This window comes from Diadema antillarum, unplaced genomic scaffold (genome assembly GCF_040938485.1).
Source record: "Diadema antillarum isolate AM-2024a unplaced genomic scaffold, OU_Dant_1.0 seq00000853_RagTag, whole genome shotgun sequence".
NCBI classification, from domain to species: Eukaryota; Metazoa; Echinodermata; class Echinoidea; order Diadematoida; family Diadematidae; genus Diadema; species Diadema antillarum.
Genome location: NW_027271724.1, coordinates 203,310 through 216,678, shown reverse-complemented (window position 1 = coordinate 216,678; position 13,369 = coordinate 203,310). Strand labels below are relative to the sequence as shown.

At 38.1% G+C, this 13,369-nt stretch overlaps 1 protein-coding gene across 1 annotated transcript; it reads right to left on the bottom strand.

The window, feature by feature from the left end:
- Window positions 1-7,379: 7,379 nt before the first annotated feature.
- On the bottom strand, window positions 7,380-8,261 carry LOC139740400 (solute carrier family 35 member G1-like). Its single transcript, XM_071650993.1, has one exon. The coding sequence runs from the start codon at window positions 8,259-8,261 to the stop codon at window positions 7,380-7,382; it is 882 nt and encodes a 293-aa protein (XP_071507094.1).
- Between the last annotated feature and the right edge of the window lie 5,108 nt (window positions 8,262-13,369).

Here is a 13,369-nt window from a genome sequence, read left to right as displayed (position 1 = left end):
AAACCTGCCGTTTGTAGCTATATTTTTTCGCTTTGGAAATTAAGGGGGGGGCGCACCCGGGGCGCAACTGCTGACAATTACTGGCAGTAACATCAGAAGAATTGCATAAAGATTAAATGCGAGAGAGTTTGAAAATTTTGACATTTTACAGTCCAAAAACTGCCGTTTGAAGCTATAGAAAGATCTTTTTTTTTTTTACTTTCGAAATTAAGGGGGCGCACCGTGCGCAACTGTTGGCAATTACTGGCAGCAATATCAGGAGAATTTAAATGCGAGCGAGCTTAGCAAGCGAGCTTAAAAATTGTGACATTTGACAGTCCCCAAACTGCCGTTTGTAGCTATATTTTTTCGCTTTGGAAATTAGGGGGGGGGGGGGACACCGGGCGCAACTGCTGGCAATTACTGGCAGCAACATCAGGTGAATTGCATAGCGATTAAATGCGAGCGAGCGAAGAGAGCGAGCTTGAAAAATTTGACATTTTACAGTAAAAAAACCTGCCGTTTGTAGCTATATTTTTTCGCTTTGGAAATTAAGGGGGGGGGCGCATCCGGGGCGCAACTGCTGACAATTACTGGCAGTAACATCAGAAGAATTGCATAAATATTAAATGCGAGAGAGCTTGAAAATTTTGACATGTTACAGTCCAAAAACTGCCGTTTAAAGCTATAGAAAGATCTTTTTTTTTTTTGCTTTCGAAATTAAGGGGGGCGCATCGGGCGCAATTGTTGGCAATTACTGGCAGCAATATCAGGAGAATTTAAATGCGAGCGAGCTTAGCAAGCGAGCTTGAAAATTGTGACATTTGACAGTCCCCGAACTGCCGTTTGTAGCTATATTTTTTCGCTTTGGAAATTAAGGGGGGGCGCACCGGGCGCAACTGGCGGCAACTACTGGCAGCAACTTTACGACTAAATGCGAGCGAGCGGAGCGAGCGAGCTTGAAAATTTTGACATTTTACGGTCTGCAAAAACTGCCGTTTGAAGCTATATTTTTTCGCTTTGGAAATTAAGAGGGGGGGGGGGGGTGGGGAAGCCTGGTGCGCCCCTCCCCCTTGATCCGCCACTGGTAGTCAAGGGTGTCGGTTTATGTTCATGACTGGGGGAGGTATGACCAGCGAGGTGGCGTCGAAGTGACCAAGCGGGGGAAGGATGTCCAAGATCTGCACTTTAGAGCATCCCATCGGTGCGTGTTTGTTTGTGTGTATGTATTATATACATGGAAAAGTTAGGAATTAGCCCAGGTCAAGTCTTTTTATTGGCAATGCAAGACATTTTTATACAGACTACTATGTAAAGCAACACTGCAAAATCAATGATCTAGCTTTGATATAACGAAGCGTAAGGTACAAAGGTGTACATACATCACATTGCGCAACATTGTAGCGACTCTTTGCAACATTGTAGCGACTCTTTTTGCCGTTCGGATGTTCTGAGTACACTGCGCACATCCTGCTTATATGCAGAATGCCAACCAGGAATCACGCTGATTCACAATCTTTTGTCGGGTCCGGGCTTTTTGAACAATGTTTCACACTATATACCTATTTTATTATGGTTAAAAGAAATCATAGAAAAATATCTTATTTCTTGATGACCCTTTCATCCTAAAGCAGTTTACTAACCCTTGAATTACTATTTTGGTAAGTCTTTTTTTTAAACCAGCGGATGGGGGGGGGGGGGTGACGCACCCTCCGTAGTTATGCCACTGCTTTTGGGTGAAATAATTGGACAGATTTCTAACAAAAAAGCAAGAAAATCTTTTCATCGCGTTAATTATGATTATGTGGGGTGGGGCAAATGGTGCGCTTGCCTTCCAATATTTTTATGGGGACAACATTTTGTTTTCTTTCAAAAGCAAGAAAATCTTCTCATTTCGGGAATCATTAACAAGGGGGGGGGGCAAAATTAAAATATGCTTGCCCCTCCAATATTTTCATGAGGGTAACTTTTTGTTTTTCTGTCAAAAAAAAGGTAAGAAAATCTTCTCGTTTCTGGAATTATGGAGGCTAAGGCGCACTCTTGGGCTGGCAATATGGATTGGTCAGAAGTAACGTATAGACCCTACATACTTGTAAGTAGCATACGTACACGTACGTGCTCCGTATCGTGCGGATGTACAGTACGGTTGATAAATAGTAAACACTGGATAGAATACTAGTAGATATGTATAAAAAAATCATTGCTGCCAGAACCAGGGGTGCGAATTGTTTTTGCCCACGATTTTTTTTTCTTTTTTTTCCCCTGGTGCAAAATATTAAAAAAAATAGAAAAGAATAATTATTTAGCGTCCGGCGTTGAGGTCGCTCGCAGACTGAAGTTTTTTTTTTTGTTTGTTTGTTTGTTTTTTGTTTTGTTTTTTTTAGGGGGTGCGTTCGCACCCAACGCACCCCCCCCCCCTGGTGACGCCCATGTGTATACTAGGTTACATTCAAACCTTTCTACAGCGGTCACCTCTCCTGGGCCACACCCTAAGGGTGGACCGTGAAAAAGTGACTGTTGTGGAAAGATCTGAGATGGCCTCTATAGACAGGGTCTTACATGCCTTTTCTCAAGGGAGATTGTTTTTAGCGCCCGTATGCGGCAGGTGGCCGCTAAGGCAGGTTTGATTGTATTTTGTTTGGAAATAATAAAAGCGAATGAAAGGCTATCAGTATGGCATTAACTATGATTATGTGTGTAGATAATGTATGGAGTTATGCTCTCTGTTTGACCCGTATAATATCATGCATTAGGTCCTAATTATTTATCATCAAGTTTTTTTCAAGTGAAAGTTATCACTTTACCATTGTACTGAAAGAATTCTTGTGACAACGCTCAATATGTACTTTTTTTTTTTTGCATATCTTTTGCATACCGTATCCACAGAAGAGGGGTGATGACGTAAACTGCATTTAATAGATTACATGACTTTTGTCACCATTTTTCACCACGGACGATAGCTAGCATTAGATCTGAGACGCTAACGCTAAGACAACCCTCTTAAGCAAAAAAAAAAAAAAAAAAAAAAAAAAATGTGTTTTGCACATGCGCGAGAAAACTGTTATGTTGTCCAATCCGGGAGGAGGCGTTGTCCTATTGTTCGCGTCGCAGACGAAGAGATTGCAATTGATATAAAAATAGCAAAGATGAACGCCATTTCAATTACTATAAACATATTTCTATCAGTACTGCAGTACCATCTTAAGCACCCCCCCCCCCATTCATTGGTATTCTCGTCTTACAACAAAAAGAAAGTACACACTTTTGCAGTCAGAGTGAAAATAGAGTAAATAGATAAAAATAGACAAAAAAATAGACAAAAATAGAGTAAATAGAGTAAAAATAGTTAAATTGTAAAAAGCAACTGCCCCCCCCCCAAAAAAAAAAAAAAATCTTTGTTACTCTGGTTACGGGCCTACATTAGCGATAATATTGATGTGACATATTGATGAATTAGTGTATATTATACACCAATGCATCAAAATGTCACATTCACCAGTTATAGCATGCACAATGAATAGGAATTCCAGTGCAGTTGAAAGCTAGTCTGAAAACGATGGGGTAAATATATTAACACAGCAATGTAAATTTGATCAAAATAGGATGAAAATAAGGAAGTCATGACATTTTGAAGATTCGCAGATTTTTTGGGAAATTGTTCTTAAACAGTCAATACAAATAATATTTTGCAAATAGTGAAGTGATGATATCATCCTCTCACGACCTACCAAGTATGCATAAAATAAATTGTTTATAAATTCGTGTTTGGGTGATGAAAGTAAGGGAATATATCAGCGTGGATCCTGTTTAACGATAGGATTTATTTATTATGAGCTCCTTCGTGGCGAGGTGATGAGTACTGTAATTATTTATCATCATTGTAGTAGCAATTAACTTTTTATAAGCTCCCTTTATTGTCAATTGTGGAGACATCTATTATGAGCTCCCTCGTGGAGACAATATTATATCATATTAGCATTACATTTTATATCTAATGATGATGTTTGATTTGTTTAGAATTTATCATGGTTTGATTTGATGTCAGCATTGCCTGGGGCAAATTATTTTTGTGAAAATAAAGTCCCGTTCATTAGTTTGTGGGGTTTTTTTTTCTGTAAACACAACGTCAATAAAATTTACAGTTTTCCATTAACACCAATTACACCCTAGTCTAAATGATCATTATTCTGAGAGTTGTACAGCAGGGAATAATGCAATGTTTTATACGTTACTAACAGAAACAATGAATTTTCACCATTTTTGTTCTTAGGGTGCCTACACGATTTATCATCAGCTCATTCATTTGCATATTCATGTAAACTGTATGAAAACTATTCTGCTGAAGTTATAAGCAAACCTTCATTATCTAATAACTTCCCTACTTTATATCAATTTTTTATCAAATTTTCACCGCTGTACTTGTAAGACTCTATTCATTGTTATTAGTCTAAAATCCTTTTTAGAAATGAGCAAATCTTTTCTTGTTAAAGAGCGCCATCATCAGTTCTTGTCACACAACATTGTTTTCAACATGCTTGGCAAGGACAAGTTCCACGATAATTATAGAAGTGTTATTCATACTCATATCATCAAAAAAGAAGAGTATAGGTGGGTTACACAATCAAGAAATTTAACAGCAGTTCTTCCTTGGCTGACAGCAGGTAAAGATTGTTTCCTTATGTAATTTTATTCGAAATAATGAGAAAATATGAGGTAAAATAGGGTTATACATTAACATGAAAACACTGAAAAGTGTAAACGGCATGACGAAACATGATTTTCTTAAAAACACGCAAGTTGATGGGTGATGTATAGCGTTACACTGAAAATATCAATTAACGTATTTATTTCATTCAATGGTTTGATTTATGCCGAAGTCCTATAGAACTGCGTCCAATTCAGTCAAGATCTCGATATGAATTGAAGCTGGTCATGCTCAGGTATGATTTGATTTGATTTGATTTGATTTATTAGTTCCTACATTATATCATTGCACATGCAGATACATACAAAAACATTGTCGGTGCCATACATATACATAAACATTAGTTGTTAACAAAGTAACTTCCTTAATTGCCTTTACAATATACAGCAATGCAGTTTCTTCGTTGCCTTTACAATGTACAACAAACCATATCAGCGATGCAATGAATAATACAGAAGGGCTACAGCTTTAAAAGCAGTACTAAGACTTTAAAGTTCGAATTTCAGAAGGAAGAGAGTTCCAAATATCGGGTCCAGTGTGTCTGATAGATTTCAGAGCCATCACTGTTTTAGGATTTTGTAAATGAAATTTATCAGATTGTCTGGTAGGATAAGATATGCCTTTTTTAAACTGAAATAACGAGAAAAAAGGCGCATGGCAACTGACCGTGTATAAGCGAAACATAAAGGGTGAATTTTGCACACACACACACACACACACAAATATATATGTCGTTTACCTTGAATGCTTTTAATTCTACAAACAAAGGATCTGAATGGTCCCGATAACCTGAATTGGTGCATATACGTATAGCTCTCTTTTGTAGAAGCAATATACTGTCAATGTGACTTTTTGCAGTTGCCAAAACAATGTTACAATATGAGATATTCGACAATATCAACGAATTATAAGGCATGAATAAAATATTCTTGAGGACATGAAGCTTATGAAGTATACCAACGTTACGAGACACTTTATCAGAGATGTGCAATAGCACATGAGCGTTCCATTTCATTTTTTCATTTATCTATTTTCCAGGAAATTTGACACTTTCTTTTTGTTCGAATAATATACCATCCAGCGTGATGTTTAAATGGTGCATTTCATTTTTATGCTTCTTATTATGAAAATGAATGAAATTTGTCTTTTATTAAGTTGAGTGATAATCTGTTGCTCTTAGACCATGTAGATAGTTTCGGCAATTCAGTATTAAGAGTTCTTAGAAGAGACTGAAAATCAGAATTGTAACAAAATACATGTGTCATTGGCAAAGAGAACCGATTGCAGTATTTGTAGTATCATTTACATGTATATACACTAGAAATAGTAGCGGTCCCAATATGGATCCTTGTGGGACGCCACAATGTACAGGTAAAGCTTCAGAGTTTACCGATTCATGGTAAATGTATACGTACTGATTTCTATTTGATAAGTATTCTAACAGGATAGTGTGGTCAAGAGCGTCGAATGCCTTGCTTAGGCCCATGAACACACCGATGACATGTTTTTGTTCAGCTAAGTCAGTCGACACTCTGTCGTACATTAGGCTAGTTGTATTCATTATCAAAAGGGTAGAATGAAATTTCCTGAAACCATATTGGTCTTGGTACAGTATATCATTTTGTATAAAAAATAAAATCATACAGTCTGTTATAAACAAGCCTCTCTATGACTTTAGAAAGACTAGAAAGAATAGAGATAGGTCGGTAATTCGAGACAAGAGAGGAGTCCTCTTTTGTGTATGTTGGAATAACTTTTGCAATTGTATGATTATGATTATAAATACGAATATGGCTACCAAGCAAACTGTTGATGGTATAGATGACGCACCGTTTCAAATTACGCTCTCTGTAAACTGTTATACCTCATCATTGGTTTTCATTACTATTTAAGTTCTGAGAAACAACAAGAAGTATGAACAGGGATACAATATGGCTAAATGAAATGTCTGTATAGAGTATGTAAGTCAGGAAACTGCGCATTGACAAAAATCATATCAAGAGTATAGTATGAATGCACAAAGACGCATAAAAAAGAAAAATCCCCATTGTCCCATCGGAAGTTAAATTGTGTGTAACGGGTTAAAAGAACCATAATACGGTATTTTAGTCATTTTCAAATAAACATGCTCAAATCTTGGAGTTCATTTCAATTTTTATACAACGTCTCGATATCAACATGACTTCGTGATAACGTGTTACAAAAATGCTTGCTGGTGTATATATACGTGTTACATTAATTGCAAAATTCCTCAGTATGACTATTATAGAGTGATCTTTGCATATATGCTTCAATTCAAATTGGTTCACTTAATCTATGTCATTTTTCTTTTTCGATAGAACGTAACATGACAAAAAAAATGACAAAGATCTTGAGTATAAGAGTTGATTGTACATGTATACTCAGTAATAGTTCAGGCAAAACATCAAATATACATGTGCGTTGTAACATAACGTCTATAACTGACAGGAACGTTCATGACAACTTTGACATTAATCTTCAGATAGATTATACAGCTTATGCTTTTATCACTTTTCAGTTATCGACCGTTCTAAGCGATTATGTGTTCGAATGGAGATTGCTTGACTCGTAAATTGATAGTATAGGTGTGTCATCAGGGAGGAGCAATCATTTACAGTCAGATTATTGTTAGAAAGCAAAGCATTTCCATAATAAGGGAAATTCCCGTCTAATGTTACGTCGTTCTGCTTTCTATATTGGTATTGTCTTGATTCGTTTTCTTGCCGAAGTATGACGTCATCGTAATGGCAATTGAACTACCCACAATGCAAAGGGCGCCTAAGATGGTCATCCAATTCACTTCGACCGTAGAGACGGCGAGCTCCAGAAAGAAGGTAAAGAAGACGTCAGCTGAGAGGAGAACGGAGACATATGCGGCATTCTCCGTCTGGAGGGCGAGGATAAAGAAGACCATCGAGAAATACCCCGTGAAGACAACAACGAGAATGAAGAGACGTACGGCCCCACATTTTGGGATGGACCAACCTCCGAGAAGGGTTGTCATCACGGCGTTTCCGATCCCTCCAACGGAGCCCATGATGAACAACACCAGTTGCGAGTGGATGCTATCCTTCCCAAGCACTCGCTGCAGAACCATGCACATAGCCATCAGCGCCGCTGCCGACAGCGCCATCAGCGATCCTGCGATGGAGATGCCTCTGTCATCGGCTCCCAAGAGAGCGTTGCCGAAGATTGCGCTCGGCTGCGTCACGAGTACGACGCCGACAACGGTGATGCAAGACAGGATGGCGACGAACCTTGTACATCGCTCCTGGAGACAGAGGCAAGCGAAAACGCCGGTGAAGAGGGGTGAGCTGTGTAATAGGGACTTCGCCGTGGAGACCTCGAGCCACTGGAATGCGTAGAAGATGAAATAGGTGGCAACTAGGCCCAAGAGGGAACGGAAGACAATAACGGCCCAGGTCTGCCGGGACAGACGGAAGGACACTCGATGGAAAAAGAGACACGGAGCAGCGAAGAGAGCGAATGCAGCGAAGCGAAAAAAGACCAGCTGGGTAGCCGTGACACTCCCATAACTAGCAACTAATTTAATCATGATCCCATTAACAGAATTCAAGAGGACGTTGATAATCGCATACCCCGTCCCCCTCTGTCTGTAAATGAAGAAAGCAAGACTTTCACATCTAGATGTCCGCAGACCCGATGTTTTGTAGGAGTATGACATTTTTCCACCCGAAAATATACTCACTGTTCAGGTTTCAATATACCACATGAAGGCATATACAAACTGGCATGCAGGGTATGCTGTGGGATAAATTTCCAAAACGTCTCGAAGTTTAAGCTCAGAGATCAAAGATCAAGAGTGTAAATTTTCTTCCGGAAGAGTCTAAATCAAGCAAAGTGGAGAGTGGCAAAAGTGGATAATCCAAAGATGATCCTTCTGATTCGCTTGAGTGTTGAACACTAACTCTTGAAATGATTGGACTGCGCAAGCATTGGATGCGTGCTCATAATGAACTTGTAAGGTAGACCTGGCGAAGAAGAGTGAAATAGTGATTTTTGGCCCCAGTCAGGCAACACTCAAAGAAATCTGCCTGCTCTGGAAAACCTTGAAAACTCGGATGCTCTATTTTTCTCTATCTCGGTCTCTCAGAAAGTGTCGTATGCCCTTAGACAGATGAATGAAAGGAAACTTGCAATCTTTTCCTTTTTCCTGATAAAGGTCGATAAAGCGATACAGTTTCAAAATGCAGGAAATGTTCGTGACTTTTCTTCGTTGTTTTCTTTTCTCATTGTACAAGCTTTCATGATATCAGCATGACTTGTTTTTATAACGTGCTTACCATTATCGGCGCCAGCATAATAGATAACTGTCATTATCGATTGATGACGTAATCTTCTCCTCCCAATGCACATGAGGCTGACCCTAACATCACTGTTTTGCGAAAGTTCGTGAAACTTTAACATCCCTTTCAGTGGTCAGCTTCTTTTGTTGTTGTTAGGTCCGGTTTTGATGAAACTTATTCTATTTTGTTCTACCTATGACGTAAGCCATAACATAGTGTCGACATTTCACAACAATTCAGATAGAGACAACAGGACGAAATAGGACAACCGAATATGGATGCGGAGCCTATGTGCATTATCTTGAATAGTTTTTCTTAATTCATTATACCACATTCCACTGTTCATTAAAATTTCACAGTCCATAGACTTGAAGAGACAGATATAGCACAAAGTGATAAAATAAAACGAAACAAATACATAAGTACACATAGGACTTATGTAAAGTGTATAAAGTGCCTATAAAGTGTTATGATTATGAAGAACTTCCTGAAAAGCAGAATGCATACAGGTAATATACATGAAACGATTTTAAGATTTGCTACAACGTATTAATGGCGAAAGATAAAGAAATATGCAAGAAACAGAATACATCTATAGTACATCTACGTTATGCACTAAAAGGGATCCACTGTTCATGATTTAACTGAAGGCAGGCATCAATTAGGCTTATCAAAACAATTTAGTCAAACAAATTTGGTCACCTTTGTGAGTTTCATTGTGAGTACACACAGATAATATAAATATGTCCACATCTTTATATCTTTCTTTTTTTCACAGGGTGCTTGCAAATTATTACAGCCAATGTTCTATGACGTGGAGAAGGTGGCCCTGCAAAATGAATAACAAGCCCTGGCTTTACGACTTGAGCTTATAACCCTTTGAAGTGAACTCGTGCCATGAAGTGTAAACGCATAAGTGGTCTTTACACGCAGATGGCTCCTTCACATTATGGGTCCTTTAAAGGGATAGTACAGTATTGGTGGAGATGAGAATTGTGCTTTTAACTTTTTGCGAGATACCAAGAAAACACTTATTTTATAGTACAGAGCCTACCATTTTAAGAGGAATTCAAAGTTTATTTGATGAAAATCGGGTTTGGAATGACTGAAACATCCAAAAAAACTAAGAAAACAAAGCGATCATAATAAAGTGTGGGTCCCACACTTTGTTAAAATCGCTCTTTTTTTGGATATCTCAGCCATTTCAAAACCAATTTTCATCAAATAAACGTTGAATTCCTCATAGAATTACATGCTCTTTCATATTTCATAAGAGGTTTCTCATTTTCTCACCAAAAAATGTTAGAAACCTGAAATTAGGTCTCAACCAAAACTGTACGATCCCTTTAAAACTGACATTGTATTCTGAAGATGGGAAGTCTCGATCTATCATGACAATCATAATGTGCTGTTCAGTGTAACGGCAGACAAAGGATTGTGATCCAACATGAGGGGAAAGAGGAAAACGGGGTAAAATATTAATGATCAATAAATCATCATAATGTGCGCATGGTTGAGATTTATTATAAAGTGAAGTAAAGGGGAGGAAGGAATAGAGGTGAAGCTTGTTATACGCTGCAACTCCTTTCTTAACAGTAATTAAAGGGGAAGGTTCCCCAAAATACTTTGAGTGAATATAGCAATGTCAGAATAGCACATCCGTATACAGTTTGACGAAATTCGGACAATCCGTTCAAAAGCCAGGCGTTTCTTAAGAGTTTTAGCCACCATCGCTGGATGAGAAGACTACAACGGTTATGTGACGACAAGTCCTTGACGTGCAGCGATCTAAATAAAATATAAGAGGATTCCACAATATTTCCTTTGATTTTAGTACACATTCCTTTGACTTGCTATTGACATAATGTTAGGGGTACTATTTTCCTCAGCTTTCTCAAAGAGGTAAGTTAGTTGCTAGTGACTTTTCATTATGATATAGGGGAAAAATCTTGCCGGATTCTTTTTATTATTCCTATTTTTCTGTATATTTGAGGAAACTTCCCTTTAATCATCGTTGGCGCGAAATGGAGAGCAGTCTCACACGACATGAGCCAGAATGTCCGTCAGGTTGTCTTCAGGATATGTCTAGTAATAAAGAAAGCCGGGAAGGGGGAGGGGGCAGAGGAGATATATAAAGGAGAGAAGAGAGCGAATAGAAGCTACGAATCTACCCAACAACAAGTGATATTTTACATTACGCTATAGTCAGGTCCCTTAACCTTTAAAGGGTGTGTACAGTTCTGGTCGAGGTGAGGATTTAGCATTTAACATTTTGCGAGATATTCAGAAACCACTCTATGAGATGTCAAAGAGCATGCAATTCTAAGAGGTATCAAAAGTTTATTTGGCGAAAATCGGTTCTGGAATGGCTGAGATATCCCAAAACAAGGTGAAATAAAGAGATCCTGATAACAGGCGTGGCCTGTCGCCTTTATCATTATCACTTTTTTTTTGATATCTCAGCCATTTGAAAACAAATTTTTATTAAATAGATGTTGAATCATTCTTAGAATTACATGCTCTTTCATATTTCATAAGAGGTTTCTCATTATCTCAATTAGGAATGTTATAAACCTGAATCTTCCCCTCAACAAGTACTGTACAGTCCCTTTAAATTCTGATACTGCCATGACACTCAACATATCTTTAATAAATCGATTGGCAATTTTATTTCAACCATCTCCATGTTTCAAATGATTTGTTGATCATGGAACTTAAGATTGGGTTCCTATTTTCCAGTTCAACGAAAAAAAAAAAAAAGCCTACAGCAAATCTGAATTAACTTTTTTGTTGTTTATTAATTTTGTTGTATTCGTTGTTGTTGTTGTTGTTGTTGTTGTTGTTCTTGTTTATAAATGCTCCTTCAAATACATAGATACAGTGTAACTTTCCCGGCATGAAGCTTTCGCGAATGGGAACCTGAACCTTATTTATCTTTCTCTATCAATTCATTATTCTTTCTTATCTCATCTCCATTTTCTTCCTGCCGTTAAACTTGTATAATATGTGAATATAAGTATGAAAATAAAGTGCTATGAAAACATTTATTAATGTAATCAAAATAAGCTAAGGGAAGTTCGTATAGCTTTTATTTCTTTCTTTTTTACGTAACCGACTGGTCTTGATCTTGATATCTCCGCCATATTTGCACGTTCTCACTTCAGAGTCTGGAACAGACACTATTGGGTTTGTGTACCAGCAAATCCAACTTTCTATTCAGACGAATGCAATATTTACACGTCTGACCCTTGCCATTTGTCAAAGTATTCATCACTGTGTTCTGGAGCACGAGCCTAACGTTGCTGGCGATTGCTGTACCGGTATAGGGCTCGATCACACCCGTAAATACAATGGAATGTCCCAGACCCCTTCACAAATTCGTACCAAAGATACCAAGATAAAAGAAGAAAAAAATTAATCAAAAATCAATGATGTAGTTTGGCAAAAAACTGAATAGCTGTAGATATTGAGTATGAATTCCTCTACAAATCACATTTTGGTTGGAAGATGAAAGCTTTTCTGATGGAATTTGAGGGGACTATATTTCATTGGGTACGTGTACGGAAAATGGGTGATTTTTTGAGTGACAAGAACTCGTAGTCTAGCTGGCTTTGCGGCCCCCTGGACAGAATTTGAACTGAATAATCCACCCTGAAAATTTGATGGATGAAAGGGTATATCTAACTTATCCAGGTTAGTGAAGCTGAAACACCTCATTTCTCCCAGCTATTTTACAAAATTTTTTGAAATTTGATTTTTAACACACATCCCTATGGGGAAATATTTATGGGTGTGAGCACTATAAATCACCGAAGTAAGGGTACGTTGACATTATTTTATGTATAAATCGTGTTCATTATGGTGTGATGGTGTACGCTACAGAACTTTCCAGCGTGTCTGCGCAAGGGCTGTATAGAACTGAAGAAAAAAAAAACTACAAAAAAGTGGAAAATATTTCTACAAACACAAAAAGGCCTTGATTTCCCACGGATTCCGCCCGATTCTTCCCATCGAAGGAGTGTTGCCTTGGCTTTAACCCTTGACCCCAACCAGGAGCACAACCTCTGGCACCCATTCAACCCCCCCCCCCCCTTCCCTATGACTAGAAATCTGTCCATCACTCCGTACACCCCACATACGTAGCTATCTACAGATACAGAGACAAGATATCGGGTTGGTGAATCAGTACAATTCAGTATTTTTAAAGACGCGAAGCGGGAATGATTTGTGGTCAAATTATGTGCCATAAAATCGACTACAGTATTATGTTAAATTGGAGCACAGTTATCATGTTTAACTCCTTGTAGACCAATAGATAACTAGATTTTAATGTGGTAACAAGTGAATGACAGTTTAT